The sequence below is a fragment of the Schistocerca americana genome, chromosome 3, assembly GCF_021461395.2.
Source record: "Schistocerca americana isolate TAMUIC-IGC-003095 chromosome 3, iqSchAmer2.1, whole genome shotgun sequence".
Classification (NCBI taxonomy): Eukaryota; Metazoa; Arthropoda; class Insecta; order Orthoptera; family Acrididae; genus Schistocerca; species Schistocerca americana.
The window spans coordinates 689,195,949-689,218,198 of NC_060121.1; the positions used below are offsets into that span (position 1 = coordinate 689,195,949).

Below are 22,250 nucleotides of genomic sequence, written 5' to 3' on the forward strand. Positions count from 1 at the left end.
TGTGTACTATGTATGAATCTGGCGGTACTCCAGCTAACATTCGAAAAAGCATCATTCACAAAATTTCGAAGACGGAATGAGCTGACAAGTGCGAGAATTATCGCACAATCCTAGTTACTTACAAGAATAATATGCAGAAGAATGGAAAAGAAAATTGAGGATGTGCTAAATGACAATCAGTTTGGCTTTAGGAAAGATAGAGGCACGAGAGAGGCAATTATGAGGTTGCGGTTAATAATTGAAGCAAGACTAAAAAAAGTCAAGACACGGCCATAGGATTTGTCGACCTGGAAAAAGCATTCGACGATGTAAAATGGTGTAATATGTTCGAAATTCTGAAAAACGTTGGGGTAAGCTATAGGGAGAGACGGGTCATACACAATATGTACAACATGCAAGAGTGAGTAAAAAGAGTGGACAACCGAAAACGAAGTGCTCTTATTAAAAAGGGTGTAAGACAAGGATGTAACCTTTCGCCCCTACTGTTCAGGCTGTACATCGAGGAAGCAATGATGGAAATAAAAGAAAAGTTCGGGAGTGGGATTAAAATTCAAGGTGAAAAGTTATCAATAACACGATTCGCTGATGACATTGTTATCTTGAGTGAAAGGGAAGAAGAATTACATGCTCTGCTGAACGGAATGAACAGTCCAATGAGTACAGAGTATGGATTGAGAGTAAATCAATCAAAGAGTGAAGGTAATGAGAAGTAGTAGAAATGAGAGTAGCGAGAAACTTACATAAGGATTGATGACCACGAAGTAGATGAAGTTAAGAAATTCTGCTACCTACGCAGTAAAATAACCAATGACGGACGGAGCAAGGAGGACATCAAAAGCAGACTAGCAATGGCAAAAAGGGCATTCCTGGCCAAGAGAAGTCTATTGAGGAAGAAATTTCTAAGAGTACAGCATTGTATGGTAGTGAAACATGGACTGTGGGAAAAACGGAACAGGAGAGAATCGGAGAATTTGAGATGTGGCGCTATAGACGAATGTTGAAAATTTGGTGGACCGGTAAGGTAAGGAATGAGGAGGTTCTGCGCAGAATGAGAGAGGAGAGGAATATATGGAAAATACTAATAAGGAGAAGGGACAGGATGATAGGACATCCGCTAAGACATGAGGGAATGACTTTCATGGTACTAGAGGGAGCTGTGGAGGGCAAAAACTGTGGAGGGCAAAAACTGTAGAGGAAGACAGAGATTGGAATAAGTCAAGCAAATAATTGAGGACGTAGGTTGCAAGTACTACTCTGAGATGAGGAGGTTAGGACAGGAGAGGAATTCGTCAAAAAATTTAGCTATTATATCTTCCCAAATTTATTTAGCAGCTTACAACTTCATCCATAACGTGACATAGCTTGATTTTGAGCGTATTGACAAGTTCCTGGTATAATGTATGATACAGATTCATATGTTATGAAGATGTAAAAATTTCTTCATGATGAGTTTGTGAAATAAAGACGGATGAAAATGAAAAACAATTTTGAAGAACTTTCCAGTCCAAATGCTACATCTCTTTTAATATGAATAAACAGTAATTTCAAAACACTTTTGTCTGAGTGTCATAGCGAGTAGACGTAAATGGGAAGTGACACATTATACATCACCCAGGAATGCTATTGTATTGAAGATTAGTTTATAGTGAATTTTTTTTAGAGTAACACACTCTATAAGTGGATGTTGTTGATGTTTATGTCTTCAGTCCCAAGAGTGATTTGACGCAGTTCTACACGCTAGGGAATTCTGTGCAAGCCCCTTCATCCCAGCATAACTGCTGCAACCAAAATCTATTTGAACCTGATTGCTAAATCCTAGCCTTGGTCTCCCTTTACGATTTTTCCTCAGTTTCCACTGCCAAGTTGAAGATTTCATGGTACTTCTGAATAAGTCATGTCTACCTATACTTTGTTTTACGAAGTTTTGTCAGAAATTTATTTTTTACCCGGTACGATTCAGTATCATCACATTAGATATTCGATCAACTTACATAGTCTTCAGCATTCCTCTGTAGCACCACATGCTCCACAGTGTGCTCCCTGCCGCCTTTGGATAAGCAGCTGCCAGCAGCAAGTCGTATACTCTTAGCTTACTTACTTGTTACATAGTTTAATTCTTAATTTCTTTGCGTGTTTTTGGGTACTTACAATGTTTAATTCATAAATTTCGGGCGTATTATAGTATTTGAGAGTTGTAGCATCGCGCTTTAGTGTTTACTTCGTAGATTCTAACTTAAATTGCGTGTGAGTTTCGTGTAGGAGGTGTAATTTCGAGTTTTAGTTACTGTAATCGTAAATTCAGGCAGATTGTAGCGCAGTCGTTAGGCATTTATACAGGTTAGTTCATACATTCTTTGCGTGTTTCCCTTGCGTTATGTAGGCATTTATACAGGTTAGTTCATACATTCTTTGCGCGTTTCCCTTGCGTTATGTAGGCACGGACTCGTGTTTCAGTAACTGTTGTTCAACATCGATTAGAATGGACAGGGACTGTGATTGCTGTGTTCGGATGAGGGCTGAGCTGGCATCGCTTCGCTCACAGCTGCAAGCGGCGCTAACTTCGGTCGCGCAGCTTGAGGCTGTTGCCAATGGGCACCACAATGGGGAGCCGGACTTGGGTATCACGGGGATGTCAACCTCGTCCCGTCTGTCCCCAGATCGGTCTGCCGCTGTGGTTGCCCCGGTTGCTGCCCGCAGTGGGGCTGAGCTCTCGCATGTGGTTGATTGAGAGGTCGTTCCTACGCGTGGCAGGCAGCGAAAGACGTCCCCGGAGACTGATCAGAAAGCCTCCCCGGTGCATCTGACCAACAGGTTTCAGGCACTGTCTCTGGCTGGGCCAGATGCAGCTGCCTGCCCTGTTTATGATTATCATTCTCAGCCTTCAAGGTCCGGGCAATCGCAGAGGGTGGGCTTATTGGTAGTTGGGGGCTCCAATGTTAGGCGCGTAATAGGGCCCCTTAAGGATATGGCGGCTAAGGAGGGGAAGAAATCAGTGTGCACTCCGTGTGCATTCCGGGTGGAGTCATTCCTGATGTGGAAAGGGTCCTTCCGGATGCCATGAAGAGCACAGGGTGCAGCCAGCTGCAGGTGGTGGCACATGTCGGCACTAATGACGTGTGTCGCTTTGGATCTGAGGAGATTCTGTCTGGATTCCAGCGGCTATCTGATTTGGTGAAGGCTGCCGGTCTTGCTTACGAGATGAAGGCAGAGCTCACCATCTGCAGCATCGTTGACAGAACCGACTGCCGACCTGTGGTGCAGAGCCGGGTGGAGGGTCTGAATCAGAGGCTCAGACTGTTTTGCGACCGTGTTGGCTGCAGATTCCTTAACTTGCGCCATAGGGTGGTGGGGTCTCGGGTTCCGCCGAATAGGTCAGGAGTTCACTACACTCAGCTGGCGGCTACACGGGTAGCGGAGGCTGTGTGGCGTGGACTGGGCGGTTTTTTAGGTTAGAAGGCCTCGGGAAAGTACGGAGTGGGCTGCAATCTCAAAGTGTACATGGCAAATAAGGGACGTGCTTGGATCAAGGAACAGTCGGAACTGTAGTCGTAAATTGTTGTAGTTGTGCTGGGAAAGTCCCTGAGCTACAAGCGCTAATAGAAAGCACAGAAGATGAAATCGTTATAGGTACAGAAAGCTGGCTAAAGCCTGAAATAAGTTGTGCAGAAGTTTTTACGAAGTCTCAGACGGTGTTCAGAAAAGATAGATTAGGCAGAATTGGTGGTGGAGTGTTTGTGTCTGTCAGAAGTAGTTTCTCTTGTAGTGAAGTCGAAGTCGATACTCAGTGCGAATTGGTATGGGTGGAAGTTATACTTAACAGCCGAACTGAGTTAATAATTGGCTCCTTCTACCGACCCCCAGACTCCGATGATACAGTTGCTGAACAGTTCAGAGAAAATTTGAGTCTCGTAACAAATAAATACCCCACTCATACGATCATAGTTCGTGGGGACTTCAACCTTCCCTCGATATGTTGGCAAAAATACTTCTTCAAAACCGGTGGTAGGCAGAAAACATCTTCCGACATTGTCCTAAATGCTTTCAACGAAAATTATTTCGAGCAGTTAGTGCACGAACCCACGCGAATTGTAAATGGTTGTGAAAACACACTTGACCTCTTAGCCACAAACAATCCAGAGCCAATCGAGAGCATCATGACCGATACAGGGATTAGTGATCACAAGGTCGTTGTAGCTAGGCTCAATACCGTTTCTTCCAAATCTACCAGAAACAAGCACAAAATAATTTTATTTAAAAAAGCGGATAAAGTGTCACTAGAAGCCTTCCTCAGAGATAATCTCCGTTCCTTCCGAACTAACTTTGCAAATGTAGACGAGATGTGGCTGAAATTCAAAGACATAGTAGCAACAGCAATTGAGAGATTCATACCTCATAAATTGGTAAGAGATGGAACTGATCCCCCATGGTACACAAAACAAGTCCGAACGCTGTTGCAGAGGCAACGGAAAAAGCATGCGAAGTTCAGAAGAACGCGAAATCCCGAAGATAGGCTAAAATATACAGACGCGCGAAATTTGGCACGGACTTCAATGCCAGATGCCTTTAATAGGTTCCACAACGAAACATTGTCTCGAAATTTGGTAGAAAATCCGAAGAAATTCTGGTCCTATGTAAAGTACACAAGCGGCAAGACGCAGTCAATACCTTCGCTGTGCAGTGCCGATGGTACTGTCACCGACGACTGTGCCGCTAAAGCGGAGTTATTGAACGCAGTTTACCGAAATTCCTTCACCAGGGAAGACGAATGGAATATTCCAGAATTTGAAACAAGAACAGCTGCTAGCATGAGTTTCTTAGAAGTAGATACCTTAGGGGTTGCGAAGCAACTCAAATCGCTTGATACGGGCAAGTCTTCAGGTCCAGATTGTATACCGATTAGGTTCCTTTCAGATTACGCTGATACAATAGGTCCCTACTTAGCAATCATATACAAACGCTCGCTCACCGATAGATCTGTACCTACAGAGTAGAAAATTGCGCAGGTCGCACCAGTGTTTAAGAAGGGTAGTAGGAGCAATCCATCGAACTACAGACCTATATCATTGACGTAGATTTGCAGTAGGGTTTTGGAGCATGTACTGTATTCAAACATTATGAATCACTTCGAAGGGAACGATCTATTGATACGTAATCAGCATGGTTTCAGAAAACATCGTTCTTGTGCAACGCAGCTAGCTCTTTATTCACACGAAGTAATGGCCGCTATTGACAGGGGATCTCAGGTTGATTCCGTATTTCTGGATTTCCAGAAAGCTTTTGACCTCACAAGCGAGTTCTAATCAAGTTGCGGGCCTATGGGGTATCGTCTCAGTTGTGCGACTGGATTCGTGATTTCCTGTCAGGAAGGTCGCAGTTCATTGTAATAGACGGCAAATCATCGAGTAAAACTGAAGTGATATCAGGTGTTCCCCAGGGAAGCGTCCTGGGACCTCTGATGTTCCTGATCTATATAAATGACCTAGGTGACAATCTGAGCAGCTCTCTTAGGTTGTTCGCAGGTGATGCTGTAATTTACCGTCTAGTAAGGTCTTCCGAAGACCAGTATCAGTTGCAAAGCGATTTAGAAAAGATTGCTATATGGTGTGGCAGGTGGCAGTTGACGCTAAATAACGAAAAGTGTGAGGTGATCCACATGAGTTCCAAAAGAAATCCGTTGGAATTCGATTACTTGATAAATAGTACAGTTCTCAAGGCTGTCAATTGAACTAACTATCCTGGGTGTTAAAATCACAAACAACTTCAATTGGAAAGGCCACATAGATAATATTGTGGGGAAAGCGAGCCAAAGGTTTTCATTGGCAGGACACTTAGAAGATGCAACAAGTCCATTAAAGAGACAGCTTACACTACACTCGTTCGTTCTCTGTTAGAATATTGCTGCGAGGTGTGGGATCCTTACCAGGTGGGATTGCCGGAGGACATCGAAAGGGTGCAAAAAAGTGTGGTGTCACCGCCAGACACCACACTTGCTAGGTGGTAGCTTTAAATCGGCTGCGGTCCATTAGTACATGTCGGACCCGCGTGTCGCCACTGTCAGTGATCGCAGACCGAGCGCCACCACAAGGCATGTCTCGAGATACGGACTAGCACTCGCCCCAGTTGTACGGACGACTTTGCTAGCGACTACACTGACGAAGCCTCGCTCCTTTGCCGAGCAGATAGTTAGAATAGCCTTCAGCTAAGTCCATGGCTACGACCTAGCAAGGCGCCATTAGCCTTACATAGCAAATTCGATGTTTTCAATAGTCTTGTACACAGTATTCCTTATGCGTCGACGGTACCTCGGCATCGTGGCGGCGTTCAATGCAGTTGCCTGTGCAGCAGCCGTAGCGCGACTGAGCGCCTGCGCATGCGCAGTGCGTCAGCGCGGGGACTTACATTATTTTCACAGTGCCAGCAGAGCGTTATCCCGGACGGGAGCACTAGCCGTTCTAGAACGATGTATACAACAAGGATGGATTAAAGTTAAGTATTCCAAAAGCTACGTACTTTTCTTTATAGCATTCATTACGTATCCTGTTTCAGACCTCACGCCATCCTTCGTGTGTTTATAGCGTGTATTACGGTCCCCTCAAATCACACTGTGTCGGTATTTCTGTCGACACATCAAAAAGGGCAGCTCGTTTTGTATTATCACGTAATAGGGGAGAGAGTGTCGCAGATATCATACGCGAGTTGGGATGGAAGTCATTAAAGCAAAGACGTTTTTCGTCGCGGCGAGATCTATTTACGAAATTTCAGTCACCAATTTTCTCTTCCGAATGCGAAAACATTTTGTTGAGCCCAACCTACATAAGTAGGAATGATCATCAAAATAAAATAAGAGAAATCAGAGCTCGAACAGAAAGGTTTAGGTGTTCGTTTTTCCCGCGCTCTGTTCGGGAGTGGAAAGGTAGAGAGATAGTATGATTGTGGTTCGATGAACCCTCTGCCAAGCACTTAAATGTGAATTGCAGAGTAGTCATGTAGATGTGGATTTTAAAGATTTCATTTTCTTCGTTGCTGACCTATTTGTTGTTGACGTTTCACGCCCAGCCAAAGTCACACGCCAGACAAATACCTTCCATTGGTATCTTATACCCTCTCTACTTCGGTTATCTTCAGCTATTTGCCTTCCCAAACAGCAAAGCTCGTCTGCTAGTTTCAGTACCTCTTCTATAATCTAATTCCCACAGTACTGCCTGATTTAATTCAACTACTTGATTTACTTTCATTGATGTTTATCTTAACACCTGTTTTCAAAATGCAATACATTCGGCTCAGCTGCTCCTCGAAGTCCGTTGTCACTACTGATAGAATTATAAAGTCATCTGGAGAAGTGAAGGATTATATTTCTTATGTGAGTCTACAGGCTTTCATCGCCGTTGTAATCGAAGGTAAACTCTTCTGGGTCATGTTTCTTTTACACGATCCTCGTTTCGGCCTTACATCGGGATCTTCTTAAACATCTTGTATTGTTCACGGTTAGCTGAACACTCTCAAAGAGCAGTGTCTCGTTGTCTTACAAAAGGGAGCTTTGAAGCACTTATGCTGAAGAAGTGGGTAAATTTCTGTGTTTACTATCGGCGGACCACCGTCATTGGACAGAGAGGGATTTTCCCCGCACCTAAGTTGAAGAGTTAGAATTGTTGTATAAAATTCCTGTTGCTGCCATCTGCTGACCATCGCCATTGGGTAGAAAGATGGGACAACACTCTGGGGCACAGAATATATAGGCAGCCTGGTAATTTGAATAGGTACTCATATGGCACAACCACCCAAACCAAAAGCAAACAGTGCCTTCACGTGCCTTCCGTACCAGTGACAGTTAACAGATTGTAATTGAGTTGGAGTTCTTAAAGAAGACATTAAAGGCGAACAGCTATGATAATTTGTCCACTGACAGGAAATTTGAACGAAGTATCAACTATGCTGTGTTGGGTTACCGTTCGTTTCTGGAATTACTGACCGCATCAGCACTATTCTACGGAAAAGTATGTACAGACCTCTTTTTTCAGTCAAAACAATATGAAAACTATTTTCCGAAGCAAAGTGGAGGCACATACTTACCTCCACATTATGGGAGATTTTGAAATGACTTGTGGCAGAGTTATATAGGCGAAATGGGGACTATAAACGAAAGCATTAACGGAAGATAACGCCACACTTGTTTAAAACAAAGTGCGGAATGTGTGGTAACGGAAGAACTTCCGATTCATGACTCGAGGCAGTTTTTTTAAAACTTTAGTCACTGTTCATTATGTAATCCAAAAATCGGTATTTGATTATATTTTGCGTGTGAGTGCGTGAGAATGATTGAGTGTACATGGGTCACAAATTTAATATTTAATTTTTTCGTAAAAGCTTGTACAAACGAACCGCGGGAAAGTTGCGTTGTAACCATGATTCAAGTGACTTATGTCGGTGTGTGCTTGCTATTGTATAAAAGCAGCCAGAATGGGAGTTAGAGGTGGAACAAGCTCATTTATCAGTTTGAATTTCGCACTTCGTTTCTTTTGATTAAACAAAATACAAGAATTTGAAGTTTTGCTGACATTAATTACCATCAAATGAGTGACTGGGTAAGGCAAGATTTGCCGTGAGAATGATCTGGAAGGAACGTTCTGATTGGTCGTTTAGATCAACAGCCTATCAGAATTAAGCTGTTACCGCGCGGAAAGAGGAGTGGGCATACAGGGAGTACCTCGAGAAGATTCGCTTGCTAGCCTGTCTACGCATAACACAATGTGAGATCGCTCCTTAAAAATACTCTGTAGGATGAGGAAATAGTGAGCTAACTTCGGTTCGAACATATCGTGACTGAGGCGACTGGAGTTATGAACATTTTAATGAAAATGTGGTGTTTCTAAGTTAAATAGTTTGAGAGATATGAGCGTAGGAACTTTCTGGCCGTAGTAACAACTCCGCGTGGCGTGTTTCGTGCTCTGTACGGAATATTTTCGCTAGCACCTCTTACCAAGAAGACCTCTGAAACGACTGAATGTCTAACTCGCGAGTAGTTGAGGGTCTGTGACTGACAGAAAGTGAAAATTAGTCAGGTCGGACTTACTAAAATTCTGGCTGCTTTTCGAGTGAATATTTGTTATACAGACAGTGAACACAGAATGATAACGTTTTACCGTGTTAAATACGGAGTTTATAGCCATTTCATGTGTTTCAATATGAATAAAAAGCAGAGTTCATCTAATTTTAAACGCTTTTCTGCAAGTAGACTGAGGATCCCGAACGCCCGATTTTTTTAATCATGAGCTTTCAGGAACTGACTTTCAGCTAGACTCACGCAGCCTCTGTGTGGTAGGTATTGGGTGGTGGTTTCATCAACGCTGCTTTACACTGTCTAGCACGTATCTGCTAATACAGAGTGAAGAGACATCAGCAAGAACCCTGTCGAGGTAGGTGGACTGAATGATAGCGTTAACAGAAACGCAGACGACCGATCCCGCCCCACCGCATGTCTTTACCACGGTAGTGTATGTGCCAGACGACGTCGTCAAGATGGAGGAAAAGGAAAATTTTTTGTGGGGAATTGACGGGATCGCTAGAGATGGTAAGTGGTCGAAAAGAAATTTTCTTGGGTTGGTGCATAAGTTCGTAACGTATTTCCATAAGTTTAATAAACACAACAGAGACAACTAACAGGGACTTTAGCCATCAGTAATATATTCTCTTTCACCATCGGCGTCTGCCAACGCTGGGGTAACTTGTAGATTCTAGACGGTTGAAATTACATGGTTTTGAATGGCTCTGAGCACTATGGGACTCAACTGCTGTGGTCATAAGTCCCCTAGAACTTAGAACGACTTAAACCTAACTAACCTAAGGACATCACACACATCCATGCCCGAGGCAGGATTCGAATCTGCGACCGTCGCGGTCGTGCGGTTTCAGACTGTAGCGCCTTTAACCGCTCGGCCACTTCGGCCGGCCATGGTTTTGAGGTGAAGAACTCGTCGAGTCATGTTCGGACAGCATTTTCATCCGGAAAGGAAATTCCTTGAAACTTGTTGTACAGAGAACGGAAAAAGTGAAAATCTGATGGCACAACATCGTGTGAATGATGTTGGTGAGGAATGCGTTCACAAAAGAAGACGAAGTAAATATTCCAGAATTCGAATCAAGAACAGCTGCCAACATGAGTAACGTAGAAGTAAATATCCTCAGAGTAGTGAAGCAACTTAAATCACTTAATAAAAGCAAGTCTTCTGATCCAGACTGTTTACCAATTAGGTTCCTTTTAGCGTATGCTGATGCGTTAGCTCCGTACTTAACAATCATATACAACGGTTCACTAGAGCAAAGATCCGTATCCAAAGACTGGAAAGCTCCACAGATCACACCAATATTCAAGAAAAGTAGTAGAAGTAATCCACTTAATTACAGGCCCATATCATTAACCTCGATATGCAGCAGGATTCTGGAACATATATTGTGCTCGAACACTGTGAATCACCTACACGAAAACGGGCTATTGAAACGCAGTCAACATGGGTTTAGAAAACATCGTTCTTGTGAAACGCAACTAACTCTTTATTCGCCTACTATTGACAAGGAATTTCAGATCGATTCCGTGTTCCTGGATTTCTGGAATGCTTTTGACACTGTACCACACAAGCGGATTGTAGTGAAATTCCTTGTTTATGGAATATCGTCTCAGTTATGTGACTGGATTTGTGATTTCCTGTCATAGAGGTCACAGTTCGTAGTAACTGACAGAAAGTCATCGAGTAAAACAGAAGCGATTTCTGGCGTTCCCAAGGTAGTGTTACAGGCCCTTTGCTGTTCCTTATCTATATTAACGATTTGGGAGACAATCTGAGCAGCAGTCTTCGGTTGTTTACAGATGATGCTGTTATTTATCGACTAATAAAGTCATCATAAGATCAAAACAAACTGAAAAATGATTTGGAGAAGATATCTGAATAGTGAGAAAATCGGCAGTTGACCCTAAACAACGGCAAGTGTGAGTTCATCCACATGGGTGCTAAAAGGAATTCGTTAAACTGGGCCACACGATAAATCAATCAAATCTAAAGGCCGGAAATTCAGCTAAATACCTAGCAATCACAATTACGAACAACTTAAATTGGAAGCAACATATAGAAAATGTTGTGGGGTAGGCTAACCAGAGACAGTGTTTTATTGTGAGGACACTTAGAAAATGTAACAGATCTGCTAAGGAAACTGGCTGCACTACGCTTGTCAGTCCTCTTTTAGAATACTGCTGCGCGGTGTGGGATACTTACCAGATAGGACTGACGGAGTACATCGAAAAAGTACAAAGAAGGGCAGCACGTTTTGTATTACCTCGAAATATGGAGAGTGTGTCACTGAAATGATACAGGATTTGGGCTGGACATCATTTAAAAAAAGTTCTCACAAAATTCGAATCACCAACTTTCTCCTCCGAATGCGAAAGTATTTTTTTGACACCGCCCTACATAGGGAGAGACGATCACCTCGATAAAATAAGGGATATCAGAGCTCGTACGGAAAGATATAGGTGTTCGTTCTTTCCGCACGCTGTACGAGACTGGAAAAATAGATAATTATTGTGAAGGTGGTTCGATGAAATCTCTGCCAGGCACTTAAATGTGATTTGCAGAGTATGCATGTAAATGCAGATATATAATTCCCAACTCAAATCCAGTATAGTGTTTCTTGTCAGTTTAGCAGAATGCGAGTGGGCATTATCATGGGGTAATATCATTTCACTCAATCGTTGTTCTTGGATTGCGTCTGGAAGACCTTTCAGTCACTGACAATAAATGTCACCATTGATGGTTACGCTTCGGTGGAGCAATTTATAGTGCATCACCCTTTCGCTCTTCCACCGGACGTAAAACATTAGCTTTTAGGGATGCACTCTTGTGTTTGTACGGGAAGTTGCTGCTTTGTTTGGGCTCGACCATTTCTTTCTTTTTTTCTTATGTTAGCACAAATACACCATTTATCGTCACCAGTAACGATACACAATAGGAAAGATCGGTGTTGTTCGCGAGACAATTGAGGACGAGCAAGCAGAGACGCACATATAACCGCCCGCTGATTTTTGTGATTTTGTAGTAGAGCGTGTGGCACCCGGAGAGCCGAATTTTGAACCTTCCTCGTTGCATGCAGATGTAGCACGATCAGAGTTTATCACACCTGCCAGTTTTCGAGTACACAGGAGTGGATAATTGGAATTAATGTGTTCAAACGATCTTTCTCAAACCCCAAAGGTTTTCCTGAACGCGGAGAGTCCTCCATTAAATAGAAAAACATTTTCTTTCCGTGCTCTGTCCAACGCCATTATCCTTGTACACGGCGCTAATGTTTCTGGCTTTCCCCGCAGCTTTTATCCCTATACTGAACTCAAACAGAAGAATCTGTCGGAAACGTTCTAATTTCTCTACTTAGCACTCCATTTTCTAGATTCCACAGCTGCACACTCTCTCCGAATGACAAAATTTCAATACGTAAACTCAAATTGCAACAGTGAACTACGGACAAAACTGATAATTTATACATAAATCCATAGCGACCGGAGCACAACCGTGAAAAACAAAAACGCTACGAACTTGTGCACCGTTTTTGTTAACTTGAATGCACATCCTGAGATGAGAATCCCATTGTTGGTCAACATGGGAAAAATGTTTTAAATGCCGTGGTGATAGGCTGATAGACTTATTTCAGCAAAATGCTTAAGATAATGGATGGTTTCGTCACAAGATAATACATCGATGATATACGTGGCAACAACCGACTCGTAAGTCAAAATCAATAACAGACTGATAAAAGGGCAAAAAACAAGGTTGTTTATTAAGGACGTGAGAGTTTTGCGGCGCCCCGAACGTGGGTCAGACCATTAATTACTAATTTTAGGGATCTATTTCCCTTTAGATGGAAAGAAATAGTACGTGAAGAGCGGGCAAGTGTTAAGTCGTCTGTTAAGTTTGCAGAAGGATTCGACTCGCTTCCTCTGTCAACTTAGTCTGTCAGCCAAAGTTTCAGATATCAAGGATGATACTGTAAGGAATGTGTATCAGTTTGTTAAAGCATGGATATACGAGGCGGTCGTCGAAGCTCTGGGGGAGAAGACAGGAGGAATACATGGTGGAATGAGAAAGAAGCGAAACTGGTGTAAATGAAAGAGAAGGCTTATAATAAGTGACTGAGCGCTCCGCTTGATGAAAGCCATAAAATATATGGAGCTAAATCGAAAGAAGGGCAAAAGGCCATTACTAAAGATAAAAAAAGGCGTGGCAGAAAGTATTAAGGGGACAGAAGGAAACTTAGGTGATACCAGAGCAAACAGAGCGTGGAAGAAACTGAGGATGGTGAGAGCTGAAGACATAGACAGTGCTGGGATTATTCTAATAATGATGAAAAAGTGAGTGAAGTGTTACCAAGCCCTGCCCACGAATAAGATAAAGGATTTTGTAAAATAAATGTAAAATTTGACGTAAGAAGACGTACATCCGTATGTGTGCACGAAAGATAACCTCACAAGAAATTTGCAAAGCTCTGCGATATAGAAAAATGGGAAATCATCAGATATGGTTGACATGAATATAAAATTAATAAAAGCACTTCCAATGGTTGTATGTGAAAAACTTGGTCCAATTGTACAGTAAGTGTTTCGAAGGGGATACCATACCCAGTCAATGGAAAAAAATTTAGTATCACTTCAATTTATAAGAAAGAGAGTAGGCAGGACTGTGGAAATTACCGGGGGATGTAATGCCTTCAGTTGCGTGATTATACGAGAGAACCTTATAAGGAAGCACAGAGATGGAGGCTATAGTATCTGAAGAACTGAACGGTTTTAGACTAGGGTGCTCATGTATTGACGGAATATTCACATTACGGAATGTAATGTAGAAGATAACTGCCAGAGTGATACAGATACATTTAGTCTTTGTGAATTTGCAGAAGGCCCATGTTACGGTACCTCAAAACAATCTATGGACAAGTATGAAGAACAGTTCCGAGTCAACTGTTTACATCAAAGCACTTAACAGGTTCAATACGGACTGTGTGAGTGCCATCGAAGTAGGAAATTCAGTGCCACTGGAGTTTTCTGTTACAAAATGGTTATGGCAAGGTTGTACTGTCGCACAGACGATATTTAAAATCCGTGTGGAGGACGCACTCAAAGCCTTCAGGAACAGATGTGGAGGCATGAGAGTCCCTGTGGGAGATGAAATCTTGTACAATCTTCTTTCGCTGACCACCGGATCATCGGAACAGGATATCAGGATGCTTTGGAAATTAAAAGAATATGAAAGATGGGGCCTCACAATAAGTACGAGAAAAACGGTATATGAAAGCTGACAATTACGTATAAACTCTGGAGGTTGGAGCCAGTAAGATCAGTGGAAGTAAGCATTTTTACTACCTGAGAGTTATCATGCCATCAAACGGAAAAGGTGAAGACGGTATATATAATAACATAGGACAGGGCATGAGATCCATACGACAACTGAACTTAGGGGTTTGGAGTGAACAAATAAGAAAAAGAACGAAACAGGCCATATAACGATCAGTTGTTAAAAACATTGCTACATACGGAGCAGAAACGTGGGGAATAAACAAACCTCAGCAAAAATGCTTACACTGGAGATGGACTTTTGGAGTCGAAGTTGCGTCATCTTCAAGCTAGACTCTGTACCAAATACCAACGTAAAAGAGGCAGTGGCTGTCGATAAATCAATAACAAATACCTTAAAGACGAAATGTGTAAAATCGCATGAACTTTTGGAAAGGATGGACGATAGCTGATTGACAAAAAAGTGTGGCAGTGGACCCCAGCGGAAAGAAGGAAGCGCGGATGACCTGGAAGGAGCTTCTATCTGACGCCACTTCGGCGAACTCCCGAGCGGGGAAACTCTCGATCGCAGCGGGGAATCGAACGCGGCCCCCTCGCATGACATTCAACAGGCTGACCACTCAGCTACAGAGGCTGACGGTACTTATCAAACAACGGAAGGCTAAGACGTGGAAGGATTATATAGAGGGGATATACTAGAGAAATAAGCTTGAAAAGAATAATACAGAAAGTTAAGAGGTTGTAAATGAAGATGAGGCATACGATACCGCGAGAAGAATTTGACAATTCACTGACCGACCTATGTCGAAAGAAGTGCCCTGGAATGGAAGACATTGCATCAGAACTACTGATATCCTTGGAAGACAAAGTCGCGACAAAACCATTCCACCTATTGTGCAAGATGTAAGAGACAGGTGAAATACCCTCAGCCTTCAAGACGATCATAATAATTCCAATTCCAAAGAAAGTAGGTGCTGACAGGTGTGAATACTACCTATCACCTTAAGTAACGATTGCAAAACACTGACACTAATACTTTACAGAAGAATGGAGAAACTGGTAGAAGCAGACCTCGAGGAAGATCAGTTTGGATTCCGGAAAAATGTAGAAACACGTGAGACAATACTTACCCTAAGACTTACCTTACGTTAAGGAAAGGCAGACCTACGTTTATAGCATTTTTAGATTTAGAGAAAATTTTGGCAATTTTGAGCGAAATAGAGTATTTTCAATTATAGATGTAACGGGGTAAAATATACGGAGCGAAAGGTTATTTACAACTTGTGCAGAAACCAGACGGCGGCTATAACAGGCGAGAGGCTTGAAAGCGAATGGTGTGAGACAGGATTAAAGCCTATCCTTGATGTTGTTCAACCTGTACCTTGGGCAAGCAATGAAGGAAACCCAAGAAAAAATCGGATAAAAAAATAATGATCAGGGAGAAGAAATAAAGACTCTAAAGATTTTAGACGAAACTGTAATTCTGTCAGAGAAAACAAATGGTATGGAAGAGCTGTTGAACGAAATGGACATTGTCCAAGGAGGGAGACCAAGAAATGAATATAATAAGCAGGTTCACAAGGATGTAGTTCACATTAGTTATTCGGAGATAAAAAGGCTTACACAGAATAGAGTAACATGGAGTGCGATATCAAACCAGTCTTCGATATGAAGATCGCAACAACAAAAATTAAGCCATTCGTTAGTTGATAATCACGTAGCAGTACGATACATATTGACACCTGAAAGTACGTCTAGCTAGAAGCACAACAGTGTTGCGGTACTGTTTAAATGGACGAATAAAGCCCATTTATTGAGAAAATGTTATAGATAGTAAGATTAAATATAGATACACAAATCACGAGAGGATAGTGGGAGATATCACCATTTTAACACTAACACAAAAAGGACATTATTTCCTATGTCAAAGACACTATACATACGTGTATTAAAGTGATTTAGCTTTCATGTATCTTTTATATTATACGCTACTATGAAAACAGTCGATATCAAATACCAATTAACATAGAATTAAACAACTAGACGGTTTTTTTCTTTTTTTTTTTTTGTCTTGATAGCGCCTGTGCAGCACTGCCTGTAAACTTGTGAAGACACTCCATTTTAACAAATAGTGTAAGCGTGCTGAAGCAGATTTCAGACGTTAGAAAGCAGGGAGGTGGAACGGCGCGTAGTCACGTACCTTCTAAGGTTGAGTGCAGTGAGTCTTATAAAGGCAGCCGAATTGCTTGGTGGGATCAGCAGAAGCGGTCAGTGTCGTACGTAAGTTTGGACGGTGATGAAGTAGCGTTCAGTACTGTTGTCAATACTCTAAGAGTTCTTCGAGTTTTATAAACCTTTCGGAGTTAGTCTCGCATGGGTCTTGATAAAAATCGATAGTTATGTTGAAGAGTGAATAGGTCTTATGAACAACAAAGTTAGTTTGATCACAGGAAATGGGCTATGGACCTTGAACGAAATTTCCGTAAGTTAGTGGTGCAATTTTAGTCAGTGAACATTATTCAGCGTACCTTCTCGTTGGTATTTTACTGCGCGCCTGCTTTTATCTAGACGGAGCTTCCTGGTATACAGTGGTTGCTCAAATTCATGCTAAATGCAATAAATGCAGTTTAAAATTTATATCGTTCGAAGTTTCGGCTAAATTACCTGATCTGGTCCACAATTTATTGAACTTCATAAATGTTTCAGTTAGACGTTACTATTTTAAGAGCAGATAAAAAGGTCGATACGCAGATATCCATAGAATCCATCGACGAATTCATATCTTCCTGTGAATTATGGTAGAATGTTAACTTCGGGAGCTGTAGAGAATCTCGCCCTGTATGATTGTGTACCGCGCAACAGGCCATTACCCACTGCGGTGCGTAACGCTGCACCTCGTCAATGGGCCAAACAACGCACAAACGAGGTAACAGCTGACTGGAGGCGTATACTGTTGATCGTCAAGTGACGATTTTGTCTTGTTTCAAATAAGGCGTCGAGTACACCGAAGGGCCAATAATGCGCTTAACCCTTGGTAGACGTACTAATGCGTTAATGTAGAAAAGATCTACGCTGAAAAGGGAATTAGTTCCAATTGTGACCACCAGGTGTAAATCTGGCGCTGTACGACGGTATGACGTCCACGCTATTTGACAAGCCGTAATGTGACTGAGCAGGATGGCTGTTGAGAAGAGAGACCGTGTGCTGTTAGTGAAACTGTTTTATATGAACGGCAGCAATTACAATACTGCATTGCGAGAGTGTCACCGACTGAAAGATATGAGGGGAGGCCCGAAGTCATTAAATGATTTAAAGAAGATGTAATGAAACTCGAAGACATTTGTAAGCTTGGTGTGGCACCTAGAGGAGGGAGGCGTCCTATCCTGGTGGAAGTTGTTGACGAGTTTGCTGTTGATGTAACTGGCCACGCAGCATATACCTCGTGTAGTGTTAGTGCACGTGCAGTGTCACGAGAATTTTCCATCCCATGCTCAAGAGTATGGACAGTTTTGCGGTATATACTACACTGGCACCCGTACAGGATCTACACGGTGCAGCAACTGAGACCTCGTGATCCGCAGCAGTGTTACGAATTTGCTCTTGCTTTCTGGCACGGATCTAAGTCGACGACAAGTGGATGAGCAGTATTTTGTGGAGTGATGAGGCACACTTTGCAGTACCGGATGCAGCGAATACAAACAACTGCCGAATCTGGAGTGCTGCTGAAAATCGTGTTGTGCATGAAGAGTCATTGCACTCGCATTGACTATATGGTGTGGATTCACAAGCACTTTATTCTCGGTACAGCATATAATACACCCAGAGGGCCTGTCGAGTGCACCGTGGCGCCTGCCTGTCATCGAGACCTCCATGTACAGCATGTGATTGCTGCTTTGGAACAGCGCAACTGTGTGGAAACCAATGTTTTCAAGCAAGATGGGGAAATGCCTCACGTTGCTCGCCCAGAGAAAGATCTACTGCTTGATGTAACTTTCCACGAATGTGTTATCTCCAGAGGTTTTCCTGATGGGTGGCCTGCTTGGTTCTTAGTCTGTTTAAAAGAACGCGTTCACCAGGGACACGTTCGGTCTATATCTGATCTAAAGGCCAGCATACAGAAACACGTTGGTCAGATTCCGCAGGAAATACTGCGAGCACCTGTTAATCACATCATTTTACGGATGCAGCATCTTGTCGACGTCTCTGGGGCTCATAGTGAACAAATTGTGTAAGTAGCGCTTGACAGTGAAAATCAACATTATGCCTATCTTAGTCGTTTGACGTTTTGTGCTCATATTCCGTTCAGGATCCATTACATACAGCGCCAGATTTGCATCCGATAGCCAGAATTGGAACTAATTTTTTCACAGTGTAAGTCGGTTCCACATTAGCGCATTAACATATCTAGCAAATTTTGCTGCCGTACGGTAATTACAGCCTACACTGACCTCCGTGAGTAGCTGTACTTTAATTGTAACCATATGTTATTGTACTTCGGGACTGTTTGTCCTAGACTAACTTGGACCCATTCATGCATGTTACCGCGAAAATGGCGAGTACGTTTATTCCATTATTATTGGTGAGCAGGAATTGCTCTTTTCTGATATATCTTGATGGTTAGCGTGCTGTGGACACCCCAGATTTACCAGAAGACAATAGCCGTGTTAACAGGCTGCACGCACACACTGAGGTGACAATTCATGGGACAGTGGTAGGCTTGTATACAGTTGGCGACAGTATCGTGTACACAAGTGCACTGCGTTGGCGGAGGTGTCATTTTTACTCAGGTGATAAAAGTGAAAAGGGTCCGACGTGATTATAGCCGTACAACATAAATTAAAAGACTTTGAGTGCGGAGTGGAAGTTGGAAAAGACGCGTGGGTCATTTCTTCCCGGTAGTTGTTAGGGAATTTAGTATCCTGTGGTTCACAGTGTCAAAGGGTGCGCCGAGAATACCAAATTTCAGGCGTTACCTCTCAGCACGGAGAAACAATGGTCGACGGTCTTCACTTAACGACCGAAAGCAGCGGCGTTTGTTTACAGTCGTCAGTTTTAACAGTCAAGCAACACAGCGTGACATAACCGCAGAAATCAACGCTTCTGTTAGGAGAGAGCGGCGAAATTTGGCGTTAATGGCTTATGGTAGTAGATGGCCTACTCGGGTGCCTTTGCTAACAATACGATATTGCCTGTAACGCCTGTCCTGTGGTCGTGACCTTATCAGTTGGACCCTAGGAGATTAGCAAACCGTGGTCTGGACAGGTGAGTCTCGATTTCAGTTGGTAAGAGCTGACGGCTGGTTTCGAGTGTGGTGGAGACACCACGAAGCCATGGGCCCAAGTTGTCAACAAAGCACTGATCAAGCTACCTTTAGCTCCGTAATGGTGGAGGCTGTGTTTACATGGAAGTCACTGGCTTCTCTGGACCAACCGAACGGTTCATTGACTGGAATTGGTTATTTTCGGTTACTTTGAGGCCATTTGCAGCCATTCCAGAACAATTATGGAATTTTTATAGTTAACAATGCACCATGTCTCTGGGGGCACAGCTGTTCGCGATTGGCCTGAAGAATATTTACCGCGCAGAGTAGCCGTGCGGTTTGAGGCGTCATGTCATGGAGTGCGCGGCCGCTCCCGCAGGAAGTTCGAGTTCGGGCATGGGTGTGTGTGTTGTTCTTAGCATAGGTTTCTTTCAGTTAGTTTAAGTAGAGTCTAAGTCTAGGGACCGATGACCTAATCTGTTTGGCTCCTTAGGAATTCACACACATTTGAACATTTTTTGAAGAATATTCTGGACAGTTTAGGCGAATGATCTGGCCAGCCAGATCGCTAGAAAGAAATCCCATCGAACGTCGTTGGACATACTGGAGAGCTCAGCTAGTGAACAAAATCCGGAACCGGCAACAAATTCGCAAGTATAGACGGCTATAGAGGCAGCATGACACAATATTTCTGCAGGGGACTTCCGACGACTTATTTAGTCCATGGAACGTCGTGCTGCTGCACTCTGCAGGGTACAAGGAGATCCGTCACGATATTACCAAGTATCCAATGGCTTTTGTCACCTCAGTGTGTGCTGCTAGTTTGTCGCACAGTTAGGCACCTTATCACACCTCACTTTTCCCGAAAAATCGCCCGCTGCTATTCAGATGTAAATAATTTCCACGATTTGGTACCTTAGTCATCAATGAGTGGCTTGTGCTGGGTAAGGAATACCCGAAGAAACTTGTGGAGTCACTTCTTTGCCGAATACAGGCTGTTATCAAGAACAGAGGCGATATTACTTTTTTTTTCATGATGTATTCTGGGAGTGACTAACTTGTTTCTTTGTTCAGAGTCTTTAGTTGCCTCAGCTTACGTAACAGCAACATTTACTCTCCCACTAATTTTTCTCAGCTTAAAAGATTTCTTTAATGCTCCCTTTTCATGAAACTTGGTGGTATTTTCTTACCAATGATAGATACTTATATGAGATAAATAAGTTCAACTTTACGACCGCAGCATATCCCATGCCAACACAGACAACCTGCTTGCCTAACTTCTGACAAATATACAGTATGCTTGCAAAATGTTCTGAAGTTGGGTCTCAATATGCAAGAGCAAACTGTTTGCATCAGCAGCTGGGTGCAGTTTAGTGCTACGTTCCGTGGCATGAGATGCGTAACATGTCCTTCCTTCACGATTTAATGACTAATGTAGTGCATTTAAAAGAAACATATAATTTCACCTTATGTCCAGTACTACTTCTAAGAATTCCACTTTGTTTTTGGAGCTTGTGCTCTCATGCTCAGATTGATAAAAATCTGCAAGTACTGACAATGAAGTGCAACAGTGTAGCGGTGAGGTTGAACGCATCGACGCCCCGCAGGCATTCGACCAACGCGGTGTTTGGTTCTGTAGGGCATCCAAGCAGGGCTGCCACTTTGCGAGCCTTGTCCAAACCCGGTCTTCTGACCGCCCAAGTTGCCGATGCTACACCACTCTCGGAAATAGCCTTCTGGAACAGACCTGGAACGTAAACACAGCATTCATCATTTTGTAAATGACCAAGGCGTATGCTGAAAAAATTCCTAAATGGACAGTAGTTCAGCAGACACGACAAGTCATAGTGATTAGATATTGCTTACCAAGATTAAGAAACAGTCTAAATAAATAATATTAACCATTTTATTAGTTTCTAACAATTTCGTTGCAAACGCTGTGAAATCCATGTCTCGCTTTCAGTTACTAGACAGGATTTAAGAGTGTATCAGAGTTATGTTTTCTGGGAAGGGAAGCAATGTTTGACATATTGTTGCAAGTAATTTTTTTTGCTCCAACAACTCAATTTAGTTTTCCCTGTAATTTTCTTGCCTAGCGGGTAATTAATCCGAATTTTATTACTTCATCAGTTGTCAATACCGTATTTAATTTTTATCTTTCGCGATAAAAGAAATAATGCCTTACATTCCATACACTAACTTAACTGTAACTCAACACTGTAACACATCTGAGATTGTAACACAATATTCTGTGAACACGCTGTCAATGTCTCAAGAAATAGCGTTAGAACGGCCTTAAAATTAAGATAGGTGGTTTCACCTTAACCACAGTACTATACGAAATGTCGCATGCTGTATTTTCAAATACTGATCGATGTGTGTGCTCTTGGTGATAAAAAAATCCTGAATGAGAAACCTGTAGAAGCAGTTGAGACGAATATCGTAGTATTTTCCTCATTGTATAATACAAAAATCTGTATTCTGTTTATAGATATGTATAGAGCTTAAGAATTTTGTAAAATTGTATAGCTCCACAAATTTTCTGAAGTGCTCAAAGGAAAACGTCGAAGTATGCTAGAAAACAGCCGGCCGCTGTGGCCGAGTGGTACTAGGTGCTTCAGTCAGGAACCACGCTGCTGCTACGGTCACAGGTTCGAATCC

At 42.6% G+C, this 22,250-nt stretch overlaps 1 protein-coding gene across 1 annotated transcript in view; it reads right to left on the reverse strand.

Annotated features, from left to right (window-relative positions):
* The window catches only part of LOC124605569 (venom carboxylesterase-6-like), a 110,415-nt gene that overhangs the window by 55,130 nt on the left and 33,035 nt on the right, over positions 1–22,250 (reverse strand). Inside the window, exon 5 of the mRNA XM_047137344.1 lies at positions 21,146–21,336. Within this exon, the coding sequence (XP_046993300.1) occupies positions 21,146–21,336 (191 nt within the window). The remainder of the gene's footprint in view (positions 1–21,145; positions 21,337–22,250) is intronic.